The 17,402-nt window shown below is 43.7% G+C and overlaps 1 protein-coding gene across 6 annotated transcripts in view; it reads left to right on the top strand.

The window, feature by feature from the left end:
• Positions 1-17,402, top strand: part of LOC135525518 (EMILIN-1-A-like) — a 91,495-nt gene that overhangs the window by 62,207 nt on the left and 11,886 nt on the right. For all 6 annotated transcript variants that reach the window (XR_010453173.1, XR_010453175.1, XR_010453174.1 and 3 more), the window contains exon 2: positions 187-309. Coding sequence is in view for 3 of the 6 variants with exons in the window: in XM_064953189.1 (XP_064809261.1) it covers positions 187-309 (123 nt within the window). In the remaining 3 variants the exon portion in view is untranslated. The remainder of the gene's footprint in view (positions 1-186; positions 310-17,402) is intronic.

Below are 17,402 nucleotides of genomic sequence, written 5' to 3'. Positions count from 1 at the left end.
TACCCTGCCGCCTCCACACTCTAACCACTAGGCTACCTGTCACCTCTACACTCTAACCACTAGGCTACCCTGCCACCTCTACACTCTAACCACTAGGCTACCCTGCCGCCCGTCCCTCTCCTCCCTGTAGAAACTGGTGTGTGAATGTATATGACTGACCCTCTCTGTTTCTCTCCCTCCCTGTAGAAACTGGTGTGCGTATGTAGTGAAGAAGACAGTGAGCTGTGTGGTGGAGGATGGAGTGGAGACCTACGTGAAGCCTGACTACCACCCCTGCTCCTGGGGCACGCAGTGTTCCCGTATGGTGACGTGAGTATTCTTGTATCATACATACACACACATATACTCGCACACACATTTTCACACACACAAACACACATGCAATATTGTGTATACTAACACACATATACAAGTACATGCACACACATATACACACACACATGCACGTATACTCACACACACACACACATACACACATATACACAATCTCAACCACACTGCACACTGCCCTAACCCATCTGGACAAGAGGAATACCTATGTGAGAATGCTGTTCATCGACTACAGCTCGGCATTTAACACCATAGTACCCTCCAAGCTCGTCATCAAGCTCGAGACCCTTGGTCTCGACCCCGCCCTGTGCAACTGGGTACTGGACTTCCTGATGGGCCGCCCCCAGGTGGTGAGGGTAGGCAATCTCCACCCCACTAATCCTCAACACTGGGGCCCCACAAGGGTGCGTTCTGAGCCCTCTCCTGTACTCCCTGTTCACCCACGACTGCGTGGCCATGCACGCCACCAACTCAATCATCAAGTTTGCGGACGACACAACAGTGGTAGGCTTGATTACCAACAACGACGAGACGGCCTACAGGGAGGAGGTGAGGGCCCTCGGAGTGTGGTGTCAGGAAAATAACCTGACACTCAACGTCAACAAAACTATGGAGATGATTGTGGACTTCAGGAAACAGCAGAGGGAACACCCCGATGGAACAGTAGTGGAGAGGGTAGTAAGTTTTAAGTTCCTCGGCATACACATCACAGACAAACTGAATTGGTCCACCCACACAGACAGCATTGTGAAGAAGGCGCAGCAGCGCCTCTTCAACCTCAGGAGGCTGAAGAAATTCGGCTTGTCACCAAAAGCACTCACAAACTTCTACAGATGCACAATCGAGAGCATCCTGGTGGGCTGTATCACCGCCTGGTACGGCAACTGCTCCGCCCACAACCGTAAGGCTCTCCAGAGGGTAGTGAGGTCTGCACAACGCATCACCGGGGGCAAACTACCTGCCCTCCAGGACACCTACACCACCCGATGTCACAGGATGGCCATAAAGATCATCAAGGACAACAACCACCCGAGCCACTGCCTGTTCACCCCGCTATCATCTAGAAGGCGAGGTCAGCACAGGTGCATCAAAGCTGGGACCGAGAGACTGAAAAACAGCTTCTATCTCAAGGCTGTCAGACTGTTAAACAGCCACCACTAACATTGAGTGGCTGCTGCCAACACACTGACTCAACTCCAGCCACTTTAATAATGGGAATTGATGGGAAATGATGTAAAATATATCACTAGCCACTTTAAACAATGCTACCTAATATAATGTTTACATACCCTACATTATTCATCTCATATGTGTAGGTATATACTGTACTCTATATAATCTACTGCATCTTTATGTAATACATGTATCACTAGCCACTTTAACTATGCCACTTTGTTTACACACTCATCTCATATGTATATACTGTACTCGATACCATCTACTGTATCTTGCCTATGCCGCTCTGCACCATCACTCATTCATATATCTTTATGTACATATTCTTTATCCCCTTACACTTGTGTGTATAAGACAGTAGTTTTGGAATTGTTAGTTAGATTACTTGTTGGTTATTAATGCATTATCGGAACTGGAAGCACAAGCATTTCGCTACACTCATATTAACATCTGCTAACCATGTGTATGTGATAAATAAAATTTGATTTGATTTGATACACACACACGCACGTATACTCACACTCACACACACACACACACACACACACACACATACACACACACACACGTATACTCACACACACACACACACATACACACACATATACACACGCACGTATACTCACACACACACACATACACGGGGCGGCAGGGTAGCCTAGTGGTTAGAGCGTTGGACTAGTAACCGGAAGGTTGCGAGTTCAAAACCCCCGAGCTGACAAGGTACAAATCTGTCGTTCTGCCCCTGAACAGGCAGTTAACCCACTGTTCCCAGGCCGTCATTGAAGATAAGAATTTGTTCTTAACTGACTTGCCTGGTTAAATAAATGTAAAATAAAAAATAAATACACACACATACATGCACGTATACTCACACACACACACGCGCAGAGGACGCTCCATTCCAGTCATCACAACCAGAACAACACACACACACACACAGAGGGCGCTCCATTCCAGTCATCACAACCAGAACAACACACACACAACACACACACACACACAGAGGGGGCGCTCCATTCCAGTCATCACAACCAGAACAACACACACACACACACAGCTCCATTCCAGTCATCACAACAAGAACACTGCTGACACACCACTCCTACTATTTTTCCATTCTCACTCTTCGTTGGGAGGGAACGTAACCTAGTTTGTCATGCTGCTTATGGAACGAACTGAACGGGGAGACAGACATGAAAGAGAGCGAGACAGAGAGACAGAGAGAGAGAGAGAAAGAGAGAGACTGAGAGAGAGAGAGACAGAGAGAGGGAGAGAAAGAGAGAGACAGACAGAGAGGGAGAGAAAGAGAGAGACAGACTGAGAGAGAGAGAGAGGGAGAGAAAGAGAGAGACAGACAGAGAGAGAGTGGGCGATAGAGAGAGACAGACTGAGAGAGAGAGGGAGAGACAGAGAGAGGGAGAGAAAGAGAGAGACAGACTGAGAGAGAGAGAAAGAGAGAGACAGACAGAGAGAGAGAGAGGGAGAGAAAGAGAGAGACAGACTGAGAGAGAGAGAAAGAGAGAGACAGACTGAGAGAGAGAGAGGGAGAGAAAGAGAGAGACAGACTGAGAGAGAGAGAAAGAGAGAGACAGACTGAGAGAGAGAGAGGAGAGAAAGAGAGAGACAGACTGAGAGAGAGAGGGAGAGATAGAGAGAGAGGACATAGAACTTAGAACACTATCCAATCAAAAGTACAGAGACCCAAATAATGGTGAATTATGCCTTCATTACTGTGAGACTTTAAAACTCAGAACCAAAAAAGAACAGTACAACAGCAAGCAGCTGACACTAATTGATGAGTCCATAAACACAAACAACTTCTGGCAATATTTGAGATTTTTTTTTTATATCGAAACAAGAGATAATTAGCGAAGTAAAATGGTGACATATTGATAACCCATTTTAAAACACTTTTCAACACCGTTCAAATTGACACAAACGCAGAGCAATGACAAATTCATGAGTAGTTGAATGGATTCGAAAAAGCTAAAAAGGACAATCAAAATCCATTGGACTCCCCAACTACTGACCAGGAGCTCTATAAGAAACTTCAGGCCCTCAAATGTAAAAAAAAGCATGCGGACCTGATGGCATCCTCAATGAGATGCTCAAACTCACTAGGGAAAAACTCACAATTTCAATTGGCTATATTAAAACTGTTTAATTTGATCCTGAGTGTAGGTTATTTCCCTGACATCTGGTATCAAGGACTCATGACCCCAATCTTTAAGAACGGAGACAAATTTGACCCTAACAATTACAGAGGCATTTGTGTGAACAGTAACCTCGGGAAGGTTTTCTGTAGTATTTTAAATGTAAGAGTTCTAAACTTCCTTAATTTCTTAGGGGGCGGTATTTTGACTTCCGGATGAAAAACGTTCACAAAGTAAACTGCTTGCTTCTCAGGCCCAGAAGCTAGGATATGCATACTATTGGTAGATTTGGAAGGAAAACACTCTAAAGTTTCTAAAACTGTTAGAATAATGTCTGTGCGTATAACAGAACTGATATGGCAGGCGAAATCCCGAGGACAACCCCCCCCCCCCAAAAAAAATCATCCTACCACTGATTTCAATGGCTGGCACTCTTATAATAGGGCGAAATCGTAGCCGGTTGCAGTTCCTAGGGCTTCCGCTATATGTCAACAGTCTTTAGAAAGAGTTTCAGAATGGTTTATGGAAAAATAAGCCAGAAATTGTGGTTTTTCTAGGTGGCTCCCTGTTTGGCTGTAGTGTTTCCAAGTGCGTGGATGAGAGTGCGCTCTTCGGTATTTTTCTCCGGTAAAGACAATAACGATTCTCGGTCTTACATTTGATTGTTTATTTGCGTATTAAGGTACCTAAGGTCTGATTATAAACATTGTTTGACTTGTTTGGATAAGTTTATTTCTAAGTTTATCCTTGTGAGCAATTTCCAAATGCCTGAAGGTACCACGTTCATCTGTACAAACAATAGTATGCAAGTATAAACACCATCGGACCACGCAGCCATCATACCGCTCAGGAAGGAGACGCGTTCTGTCTCCTAGAGATGAACGTACTTTGGTGCAAAAAGTGCAAATCAATCCCAGAACAACAGCAAAGGACCTTGTGAAGATGCTGGAGAAAATCTGTACAAAGTATCTATATCCACAGTAAAACGAGTCCTATATTGACATAACCTGAAAGGCCGCTCAGCAAGGAAGAAGCCACTGCTCCAAAACCTCCATAAAAAAGCCAGACTACAGTTTGCAACTGTACATGGGGACAAATAATGTACTTTTTGGAGAAATGTCCTCTGGTCTGATAAAACTGTTTGGCCATAATGACCATTGTTATGTTTCGAGGAAAAAGGGGAGGCTTTCAAGCCGAAAAACACCATCCCACCCGTGAAGCACGGGGGTGGCGGCATCATGTTGAGGGGGTGTTTTGCTGCATGAGGGACTGATGCACTTCACAAAATAGATGGCATCATGAGGTAGGAAAATTATGTGGATATATTAAAGCAACATCTCAAGACATCAGTCAGGAAGTTAAAGCTTGGTTGCAAATTGGTCTTCCAAATGGACAATTACCACAAGCATACTTCCAAAGTTGTGGCAAAATGTTTAAGGGCAACAAAATCAAGGTATTGGAGTGGCCATCACAAAGCCCTGACCTCAGTCCTATAGAAAATTTGTGGGCAGAACTGAAAAAGTGTGTGCGAGCAAGGAGGCCTACAAACCGGACTCAGTTACACCAGCTTTGTCAGGAGGAATGGGCCAAAATTCACCCAACTTATTGTGGGAAGCTTGTGGAAGTCTACCCGAAACATTTGTCACCAAGTCAAACAATTTAAAGGCAATGTTACTAAATACTAATTGAGTGTGTGTAAACTTCTGACCGACTGGGAATGTGATGAAAGGAATAAAAGCTGAAATAAATAAATCATTCTCTTTACTATTATTCTGACATTTCACATTCTTAAAATAAAGTGGTGATCCTAACTGACCTAAGACAGGGAATTTTTACGAGCATTAAATGTCAGGAATTGTGCAAATCTGAGTTTAAATATATTTGGCTAAGGTGTATGTAAACTTCCAACTTCAACTTTATACTGGCAGTACGTACAGCATTTAAAATTGGCAAGAAACTAACAGAATACTTTAACCAGGGGCAGGGCCTTCGCCAGGGTTGCAATCTGAGCCCTGCACTCTTCAATTTTTACATCAATGAGTTGGCCGCTATTCTAGAAAAATCCTCATCCCCTGGTGTTCGTCTCCACAATTCAGAGGTTAAATGCCTACTCTTCACAGATTACCTATGCCTGCTGTCACCCACAGCACATGGCCTACAGCAGAGCCTGGACATGCTAGAGCAGTACTGCCAGACCTGGGCCCTGGCAGTAAACCCCAAAAATAATACAATAATGATTTTCCAGAGAACCTCCAGATCTCAGGGAATTACACCAAAGTTCACAATTGATACAAATTATATAGAGCACTGCACACACTACATTTACCTAATTTCAAAAATAAGCTCAACCGGACACCTTAATGAGGCAGTGAAGGAACTGAGAGAGAGAAAGCACGCAGCGCATCTACGCCATTTAGAAAATAAATTTAAATTGAAATACCATTAAAATTTGTCTAAAACTAATTGAATGTGTCATTGAACCAATTGCACTTTATGGCAGCGAGGTGTGGGGTCCACCTACAAAACAAGTTTTCATCAAATGGGACAAACACCCCATTGAAACCCTGCATGCAGAGTTCTGTAAGATTTTCCTACATGTCAAGAGGAACACTACAAACAAAGTATGCAGGGCAGAATTAGGCCAATATCCACAAATAATAATAACTCAAAAAAGAGCAATTAAGTTTTAGAAACATCTAAAATACAGTGTCCCCCTCTCATATCATTACCAAGCCCTGCAATGCCAAGAGCTGAGCAAAGAAAAGAGTCTCCTCATCCAGCTGGTCCTGGGGCTGAGTTTACAAACCTGTTCTTCTAACATACTGAAGCCTCAGGACCAGAACATCCAATCAATCAGGATAAACCAAATTACAACACAGTCAAACACAAAACTATATTGCTTATTGGGAAACAGAAGCACAAACACAAAGCAAGACGCAGTGTTATCTGGCCCTAAATAGACAGGACACTGTGGCTACATATTTGATCATGGTTACTGATCAAAACCTTAGAAAAACATTGACAAAGTACAGACTCAGTGAGCACAGCCTTGCCATTGAGAAGGTTAGACACAGGAAAACCTGGCTCCCTGTAGAGGAAAGGCTGTGCAACCACTGCACCACAGCAGAACCTGAGACAGAGCTGCATTTCCTGACAAAATGTAAAAAAAATATAAAACAATTAGAGAGTGTCATTTCCCCCAATTTGAAACCCTTATTGAAGGTTTCAAAGACCTCTCTGATGAGAGTAGGCTACCAGTCCTTTTGGGGGGGCGCAGAGAGCTATGGGTTGGCAGCGCACTACATTGCTGCCTGCCATAAGATGGGGGACAGTGTCTGACAGACCAATCAACCTGCACATGTCCTCTACTGTATGCTTATTGTTATTGTTGAATGTATGGTTATTTTGACCCTTGGTTATTGTTGTTACTGTTGTCCTGTTGACATTTTTTATTCTTATTATCTTAATATTGTAAATATCCAAAGTAAGTTTTGGCAATACGTACATTGTTATGTCATGCCAATAAAGTGAATTGAATTGAATTGAGAGACAGACGTGACGACTCACTAAATGTAACAAATATTCCTGTGAAATCAGGACCTTTCTGACTAATCTGATACCCATACTCTATATCTCTCTCTCTTTCTCTCTCTCTTTCTCCTCTCTCTTTCTCCTCTCTCTTTCTCCTCTCTCTCTTTCTCTCTCTCTCTTCCTCTATCTCTCTGTCTCTAACTCTCACTCTCTCTGTCTTTGTCTCTGTCTCTCTTTTCTCTGTCTCTATCTCTCTTCTCTCTCTCTCTCTCTCTCTCTGTTTCTCTTTCTCTAATCTCTCTCTCTCTCTCTCTCTCTCTCTCTCTCTCTCTGTCTCTTGCTCATCTCTCTCCCGCACTCTCTCTCTCTCTCTGTCTCTTGCTCTGTCTCTCTCTTGCGCTCTCCTCTGTCTCTCTCTCTCAATTCAATTCAAGGGGCTTTATTGGCATGGGTAACATGTGTTAACATTGCCAAAGCAAGTAAGGTAGATAATATATAAAGTGAAATAAACAATAAAAATTAACAGTAGACATCACACATACAGAAGTTTCAAAACAATAAAGACATTACAAATGTCATATTATATATATATACAGTGTTTTTACAATGTACAAATGGTAAAGGACACAAGATAAAATAAATAAGCATAGATATGGGTTGTATTTACAATGGTGCGTGTTCTTCACTGGTTGCCCTTTTCTCGTGGCAACAGGTCACAAATCTTGCTGCTCTGATGGCACACTGTGGAATTTCACCCAGTAGATATGGGAGTTTTTCAAAATTGGATTTGTTTTCGAATTCTTTGTGGATCTGTGTAATCTGAGGGAAATATGTCTCTCTAAAATATACATTGGGCAGGAGGTTAGGAAGTGCAGCTCAGTTTCCACCTCATTTTGTGGGCAGTGAGCACATAGCCTGTCTTCTCTTTTGAGAGCCATGTCTGCCTACGGCGGCCTTTCTCAATAGCAAGGCTATGCTCGCTGAGTCTGTACATAGTCAAAGCTTTCCTTAATTTTGGGTCAGTCACAGTGGTCAGGTATTCTGCCGCTGTGTACTCTCTGTGTAGGGCCAAATAGCATTCTAGTTTGCTCTGTTTTTTTGTTAATTCTTTCCAATGTGTCAAGTAATTATCGTTTTGTTTTCTCATGATTTGGTTGGGTCTAATTGTGCTGCTGTCATGTGGCTCTGTAGGGTGTGTTTGTGAACAGAGCCCCAGGACCAGCTTGCTTAGGGGACTCTTCTCCACGTTCATCTCTCTGTAGGTGATGGCTTTGTTGTGGAAGGTTTGGGAATAGCTTCCTTTTAGGTGGTTATAGAATTTAACAGCTCTTTTCTGGATTTTGATAATTAGTGGGTATCGGCCTAATTCTGCTCTGCATGCATTATTTGGTGTTCTACGTTGTACACGGAGGATATTGTTGCAGAATTTTGCGTGCAGAGTCTCAATTTGGTGTTTGTCCCATTTTGTGAAGTCTTGGTTGGTGAGCGGACCCCAGACCTCACAACCATAAAGGGCAATGGGCTCTATGACTGATTCAAGTATTTTTAGCCAAATCCTAATTGGTATGTTGAAATTTATGTTCCTTTTGATGGCATAGAATGCCCTTCTTGCCTTGTCTCTCAGATCGTTCACAGCTTTGTGGAAGTTACCTGTGGCGCTGATGTTTAGGCCAAGGTATGTATAGTTTTTTGTGTGCTCTAGGGCAACAGTGTCTAGATGAAATTTGTATTTGTGGTCCTGGTGACTGGACCTTTTTTGGGTCTTACTGAGATTTACTGTCAGGGCCCAGGTCTGACAGAATCTGTGCATAAGATCTAGGTGCTGCTGTAGGCCCTCCTTGGTTTGGTGACAGAAGCACCAGATCATCAGCAAACAGCAGACATTTGACTTCAGATTCTAGTAGGGTGAGGCCGGGTGCTGCAGACTTTTCTAGTGCCCGCGCCAGTTTGTTGATATATATGTTGAAGAGGGTGGGGCTTAAGCTGCATCCCTGTCTAACCCCACGACCCTGTGTGAAGAAGTTTGTGTGTTTTTTGCCAATTTTAACCGCACACTTGTTGTTTGTGTACATGGATTTTATGATGTCGTATGTTTTACCCCCAACACCACTTTCCATCAGTTTGTATAGCAGACCCTCATGCCAAATTGAGTCGAAGGTTTTTTTGAAATCAACAAAGCATGAGAAGACTTTGCCTTTGTTTTGGTTTGTTTGGTTGTCAATTAGGGTGTGCAGGGTGAATACATGGTCTGTTGTACGGTAATTTGGTAAAAAGCCAATTTGACATTTGCTCAGTACATTGTTTTCATTGAGGAAGTGTACGAGTCTGCTGTTAATGATAATGCAGAGGATTTTCCCAAGGTTACTGTTGACGCATATTCCACGGTAGTTATTGGGGTCAAATTTGTCTCCATTTTTGTGGATTGGGGTGATCAGTCCTTGGTTCCAAATATTGGGGAAGATGCCAGAGCTAAGGATGATGTTAAAGAGTTTTAGTATAGCCAATTGGAATTTGTTGTCTGTATATTTGATCATTTCATTGAGGATACCATCAACACCACAGGCCTTTTTGGGTTGGAGGGTTTTTATTTTTTCCTGTAACTCATTCAATGTAATTGGAGAATCCAGTGGGTTCTGGTAGTCTTTAATAGTTGATTCTAAGGTCTGTATTTGATCATGTATACAGTGCCTTGCGAAAGTATTCGGCCCCAGTGAACTTTGCGACCTTTTGCCATATTTCAGGCTTCAAACATAAAGTTATAAAACTGTATTTTTTTGTGAAGAATCAACAACAAGTGAGACACAATCATGAAGTGGAACGACATTTATTGGATATTTCAAACTTTTTTAACAAATCAAAAACTGAAAAATTGGGCGTGCAAAATTATTCAGCCCCTTTAAGTTAATACTTTGTAGCGCCACCTTTCCTGCGATTACAGCTGTAAGTCTATCAGTTTTGCACATCGAGAAACTGAAATTTTTTCCCATTCCTCCTTGCAAAACAGCTCGAGCTCAGTGAGGTTGGATGGAGAGCATTTGTGAACAGCAGTTTTCAGTTCTTTCCACAGATTCTCGATTGGATTCAGGTCTGGACTTTGACTTGGCCATTCTAACACCTGGATATGTTTATTTTTGAACCATTCCATTGTAGATTTTGCTTTATGTTTTGGATCATTGTCTTGTTGGAAGACAAATCTCCGTCCCAGTCTCAGGTCTTTTGCAGACTCCATCATGTTTTCTTCCAGAATGGTCCTGTATTTGGCTCCATCCATCTTCCCATCAATTTTAACCATCTTCCCTGTCCCTGCTGAAGAAAAGCAGGCCCAAACCATGATGCTGCCACCACCATGTTTGACAGTGGGGATGGTGTGTTTATTGTGATGAGCTGTGTTGCTTTTACGCCAAACATAACGTTTTGCATTGTTGCCAAAAAGTTCAATTTTGGGTTCATCTGACCAGAGCACCTTCTTCCACATGTTTGGTGTGGCTTGTGGCAAACTTTAAACAACACTTTTTATGGATATCTTTAAGAAATGGCTTTCTTCTGGCCACTTCCATAAAGGCCAGATTTGTGCAATATACGACTGATTGTTGTCCTATGGACATAGTCTCCCACCTCAGCTGTAGATCTCTGCAGTTCATCCAGAGTGATCATGGGCCTCTTGGCTGCATCTCTGATCAGTCTTCTCCTTGTATGAGCTGACAGTTTAGAGGGACGGCCAGGTCTTGGTAGATTTGCAGTGGTCTGATACTCCTTCCATTTCAATATTATCGCTTGCACAGTGCTCCTTGGGATGTTTAAAGCTTGGGAAATATTTTTGTATCCAAATCCGGCTTTAAACTTCTTCACAACAGTATCTCGGACCTGCCTGGTGTGTTCCTTGTTCTTCATGATGCTCTCTGCGCTTTTAACGGACCTCTGAGACTATCACAGTGCAGGTGCATTTATACAGAGACTTGATTACACACAGGTGGATTGTATTTATCATCATTAGTCATTTAGGTCAACATTGGATCATTCAGAGATCCTCACTGAACTTCTGGAGAGAGTTTGCTGCACTGAAAGTAAAGGGGCTGAATAATTTTGCACTCCCAATTTTTCAGTTTTTGATTTGTTAAAAAAGTTTGAAATATCCAATAAATGTCGTTCCACTTCATGATTGTGTCCCACTTGTTGTTGATTCTTCACAAAAAAATACAGTTTTATATCTTTATGTTTGAAGCCTGAAATGTGGCAAAAGGTCGCAAAGTTCAAGGGGGCCGAATACTTTCGCAAGGCACTGTATGTTTTTGCTCTTTATTCTTTGTTATTGAGCCAAAAAGATTGGAGAAGTGGTTTACCCATACATCTCCATTTTGGATAGATAATTCTTCGTGTTGTTGTTTGTTTAGTGTTTTCCAATTTTCCCAGAAGTGGTTAGAGTCTATGGATTCTTCAATTACATTGAGCTGATTTCTGACGTGCTGTTCCTTCTTTTTCCGTAGTGTATTTCTGTATTGTTGTAGTGATTCACCATAGTGAAGGCGTAGACTCAGGTTTTCCGGGTCTCTATGTTTTTGGTTGGACAGGTTTCTCAATTTCTTTCTTAGATTTTTGCATTCTTCATCAAACCATTTGTCATTGTTGTTAATTTTCTTCGGTTTTCTATTTGAGATTTTTAGATTTGATAGGGAAGCTGAGAGGTCAAATATACTGTTTAGATTTTCTACTGCCAAGTTTACACCTTCACTATTACAGTGGAACGTTTTACCCAGGAAATTGTCTAAAAGGGATTGAATTTGTTGTTGCCTAATTGTTTTTTGGTAGGTTTCCAAACTGCATTCCTTCCATCTATAGCATTTCTTAATGTTACTCAGTTCCTTTGGCTTTGATGCCTCATGATTGAGTATTGCTCTGTTTAGGTAGACTGTGATTTTGCTGTGGTCTGATTGGGGTGTCAGTGGGCTGACTGTGAACGCTCTGACAGACTCTGGGTTGAGGTCAGTGATAAAGTAGTCTACAGTACTACTGCCAAGAGATGAGCTATAGGTGTACCTACCATAGGAGTCCCCTCGAAGCCTAACATTGACTATGTACATACCCAGCGTGCGACAGAGCTGCAGGAGTTGTGACCCGTTTTTGTTGGTTATGTTGTCATAGTTGTGCCTAGGGGGGCATATGGGGGAGGGAATGCTGTCACCTCCAGGCAGGTGTTTGTCCCCCTGTGTGCTGAGGGTGTCAGGTTCTTGTCCGGTTCTGGCATTTAGGTCGCCACAGACTAGTACATGTCCCTGGGCCTGGAAATGATTGATTTCCCCTCCAGGATGGAGAAGCTGTCTTCATTAAAATATGGGGATTCTAGTGGGGGGATATAGGTAGCAAACAGGAGGACATTTTTCTCTGTTAGGATAATTTCCTTTTGAATTTCTAGCCAAATGTAGAATGTTCCTGTTTTGATTAATTTAATGGAGTGAGTTAGGTCTGCTCTATACCAAATTAGCATACCCCCTGAGTCCCTTCCCTGTTTCACACCTCTGTAGCCTAGAGGGCATCCAGTGGGTCTGTCTCCTCTATACCAGGTTTCTTGCAGGATGACAATGTCTGTATTACCGATTTCTTTAGTGAAGTCCGGGTTTCTGCTCTTCAGGCCAAAGGCAGATGACCTCAGGCCTTGGATATTCCAGGATGAAATAGTAAAGGCTTTTTGTTCCATAAAGTGTCCAATGTTTTTGGTCGTGGTTTGGCCTCAGGCCAGTAAGTGTGAGCAGAGCCTGCTGAGCATCTGGTACATGCCATTGGCTTGGGCGAGTGTAAGAGTGGGGGTTGGGACTGTTTGCCCGCTCACTACCTGGGCGTATGTGTGGCTTCCATGTTGAGGCCCTCTTTGCGGGGGTGGGGTGCATGGGGTGGGCAGGAGTGGCATAGGTCTGATCTGAGGGGGCGTAAATTGGGTGTGGGCATGGTTGACGTGGGGGGGTGTTGATTGGTTGGGGTAGGGGTGTGGATGTGTCTGGGTGTGCGGTGGTCTGGATGTAATTCCTCTTGGCGTGGGTCCTCTATGTGTAGGTCCAGGGGGGGGTCCTGCAGGTCTGGGAGGGTGTCTCGCTGGTCTGGGTGGGGTGTCCATTGATCTGTTGCTCCTGTGTGAAGTGTTGGGGATACGTTTGAGAGCGATGTCCTTTAGAGTTCGGGCAAAGATGGGCACTGCTGCCTTGTAGAGGTGGACCTGGTCATAGAGGCTGTTTAAGTCCAGGGTGGAGTGGTGGGCCAGGAAAACGTTTGGTTTTGAGGCACAGTCACGGGAAATACTTGCGTTTACCCGCTGTATTGTGGCAGGATGGAAGTCTTTTCGTGGTAGCAGGGTGGAGATAACCACTTGTGCGTTGGGGAACGTAGACGAAGCCTTTTCAATCACTCCCTTCAGTGCTGTGGCCACTCTTTCCTGCTGTGCCCTCAGGTCGTTTGTGCCTGTGTGTATTATCATGTGGCTGGGTGAGCCTAGTTTGGCCTCAGACAGAAGGTCTAGGGCGCTCTGGGTGTTTGGACACCAGAGTTTAGACACACTGTGTTTGGGAAAAAGTTTTTTTTCATCTATATATTTCCCATTTGAGTCCATAAGTAGTACAATCTGTGTCTTGTGTTTGTCCTCAGTGGGTGTGGGGGGGGGGTTGTCAGGAGGACTATCAGGGTGGCTGACAGTGGGGGTGCTCAGAGGAGGTGAGAGCCGCTGGGCTTGGGGTTCTTCATTTGTCTGTTCTGCTGTGATGTCGACTCTATGGTCAGGGTCTGGTGTGGACTGTTCTGCTGTGGTGTCGAGACTTTTGTTGGGTGCTGAGGTGGGCTGTTCTGCTGGCTTCTCTGTGGGGGTGGCCACCTCTCTAATGGGTTGTTCTCTGTCACACGCCGTCCCCCTCAACCTCTCCTCCATCCCCCTCAACCTCTCCTCCACCAGCAGTCTGATACTCTCCTCTGGTGCTCTGTTCTGCTCCTCTTTCTCCTGTCTCTCTCTGTCTCTGTCTCTCTCTCTTTCTGTCTCTCTCTCTCTCTCTCTCTCTCTTTGTGCTGTCTCTCTCACTGTCTGAGTGTGTGCTGAGCGTGTGTGTGTTTGTTTGTCTGTTCTAATTGTTTGACAGGATCTCATTTTGGGGTTTGGCTTCCACGCTCCATTGCAGCATACAGTACATTTGCTACAGCCTGAGGACTTCATTTTGAGATTTGCATACAGAGTATGCTCATCCATCATAGGGGGGAGGGGTGTGCTATGAACTATGGCTAGCTAACCAATTAAAACACAGCCTGAGTTTCTATGAGGTTAATGTAAATATTGAGAAAGAGAGTTAGAGAGAGAGAGACAGACGTGACGACTCACTAAATAACAAATACATATTTGTTACTAAGTAACAAATATTCCTGCGAAATCAGGACCTTTCTGACTCATCTGAAACCAATACTATATCCCTTTCTCTCTCTGTCTCTAACTCTCTATCTCTCTCTGTCTCTAACTCTCGCTTTCGCTCTCTTTCTCTGTCTCTCTGTTTCTCTGTCTCTCTGTCTTTCTCTCTGTCCCTCCCTCTTTGTGTGTCTCTCTGTGTCTCTCTTTCTGTCTGTCTGTCTATCTCTCTGTCTCTCTGTCTCTATCACTCTCTGTCTCTCGCTGTCTGTCTCTCTCGTTCTCTATGTCTCTCTCGCTCTCTCTCTCTCTCTCTGTCTCTCTGTCTCTGTCTCTGTCTCTCTCTGTCTCTCTCTGTCTCTCTCTGTCTCTCTCTGTCTCTCTCTTGTTCTCTCTCTCACTCTCTTTCTCTCGCTCTGTCTCTCGCTCTTGTTCTCTCTGTCTCTCTCTCTCTGTCTCTCTCTCGTTCTCCCTGTCTCTCTCTCTCTTTCATGCTCTCTCTGTCTCTCTCTCTTGTTCTCTCTGTCTCTCTCGCTCTCTGTCTCTCTCTCTCTCTCTACTTCACAGCTGGGAAGCAGATGGCTCTGTATGAGCCTGAATAATACATACACAGGAAATAAAACAATTCATGCCTGTTCATGTGCAGGGGTATTCATTGTGAAACATTTATCCTTTTTTAAAAGGGTTTCTTCTGAACGCAGTCCAAGCTAAATTTGTAGACTGTCTGTTTGTTTGTTTGTCTGTTCTAATTGTTTGACAATCAGGATCTCATTTTGAGGTTTGGCTTCCACACTCCATTGCAGCATACAGTACATTTGCTACAGCCTGAGGTCGATGAGGTTAATGTAAAAACTGGGCCACTTGACTTGTGTATTGCGTGTGTTCGTACAGTAATTCAATATGTTTAGACAGTTATCACAGATGTGTACAATGAAGTGCAGTGCTCCTTTAGATGGCATGATTGCGTAAAAGGAGATTGCAATGCATGCCTACCATGCCTAAGTCTTCTACAGTAGAGAGTGACTATAAGGACACAAGGCGAGACCTAGATGCAGACATGGGAGGCAGATGGTTTGAGTCTTGATATTTATTAAACAATCCAAAAGGGGTAGGCAAGAGAATGGTCGTGGACAGTCAAAAGGTCAAAACCAGATCAGAGTCCAGGAGGTACAGAGTGGCAGACAGGCTCGGGGTCAAGGCAGGCAGAATGGTCAAGCAGGCGGGTACAGAGTCCAGAAAACAGGCAAAGGTCAAAAATTGGGAGGACTATCAAAAGAGAATAGAAGCAAAAACGCTGGTTGACCTGAAAGGCACACAAGATGAACTGGTACAGAGAGACAGGAAACACAGGGATAAATACACTGGTACAGAGCGACAGGAAACACAGGGATAAATACACTGGTACAGAGAGACAGGAAACACAGGGATAAATACACTGGTACAGAGAGACAGGAAACACAGGGATAAATACACTGGTACAGAGAGACAGGAAACACAGGGATAAATACACTGGTACAGAGCGACAGGAAACACAGGTATAAATACACTGGTACAGAGAGACAGGAAACACAGGGATAAATACACTGGTACAGAGAGACAGGAAACACAGGGATAAATACACTGGTACAGAGAGACAGGAAACACAGGGATAAATACACTGGTACAGAGAGACAGGAAACACAGGGATAAATACACTGGTACAGAGAGACAGGAAACACAGGGATAAATACATTGGTACAGAGAGACAGGAAACACAGGGATAAATACACTGGTAAAGAGAGACAGGAAACACAGGGATAAATACACTGGCACAGAGAGACAGGAAACACAGGGATAAATACACTGGTACAGAGAGACAGGAAACACAGGGATAAATACACTGGTACAGAGAGACAGGAAACACAGGGATAAATACACTGGTACAGAGAGACAGGAAACACAGGGATAAATACACTGGTACAGAGAGACAGGAAACACAGGGATAAATACACTGGTACAGAGAGACAGGAAACACAGGGATAAATACATTGGTACAGAGAGACAGGAAACACAGGGATAAATACACTGGTAAAGAGAGACAGGAAACACAGGGATAAATACACTGGCACAGAGAGACAGGAAACACAGGGATAAATACACTGGTACAGAGAGACAGGAAACACAGGGATAAATACACTGGTACAGAGAGACAGGAAACACAGGGATAAATACACTGGTACAGAGAGACAGGAAACACAGGGATAAATACATTGGTACAGAGAGACAGGAAACACAGGGATAAATACACTGGCACAGAGAGACAGGAAACACAGGGATAAATACACTGGCACAGAGAGACAGGAAACACAGGGATAAATACACTGGGGAAAATAAGTGACACCTGGAGGGGGTGGAGACAATCACAAGGACAGGTGAAACAGATCAGGGCGTGACAGATGTTTCTGGTACTGTGTTATACACTCGAGCGGAGATTGATTGCAAACATGTTGAGGTCTGAATAGTTTCCCCAGTAAATGATGTAATTAACCTTGGTATTGAGTAAGGATTAGAGTTACATCAAACTGCCCCTCAGGGCAGAAACCAGCCTCCGATGTTCATGCCTCCGAGCCTGGGAACGATGTGAAAATTTCAAATGAAATGCAAACGTAATTAGGGAGAAAATGCTTGTTACTTGGCTTTGTGGCCTGTAGTGAGTGCGTTTTGGATTGAGACACATAAACATTCTCCATAAAGGTCTTTGGCTGAGAGTGCAGTTTCATGAATTCAGGCCAACAGAATAGCCAACAGGCCCAATGAAACTCAATAGTAGGAACTCCAGTTTAACTTGGAAATAGATAGAT

Source organism: Oncorhynchus masou, chromosome 32, assembly GCF_036934945.1.
Source record: "Oncorhynchus masou masou isolate Uvic2021 chromosome 32, UVic_Omas_1.1, whole genome shotgun sequence".
Taxonomy (NCBI): Eukaryota; Metazoa; Chordata; class Actinopteri; order Salmoniformes; family Salmonidae; genus Oncorhynchus; species Oncorhynchus masou.
Note: the sequence above shows the minus strand (reverse complement) of the source record. Positions and strands in the feature narration are given on the sequence as shown.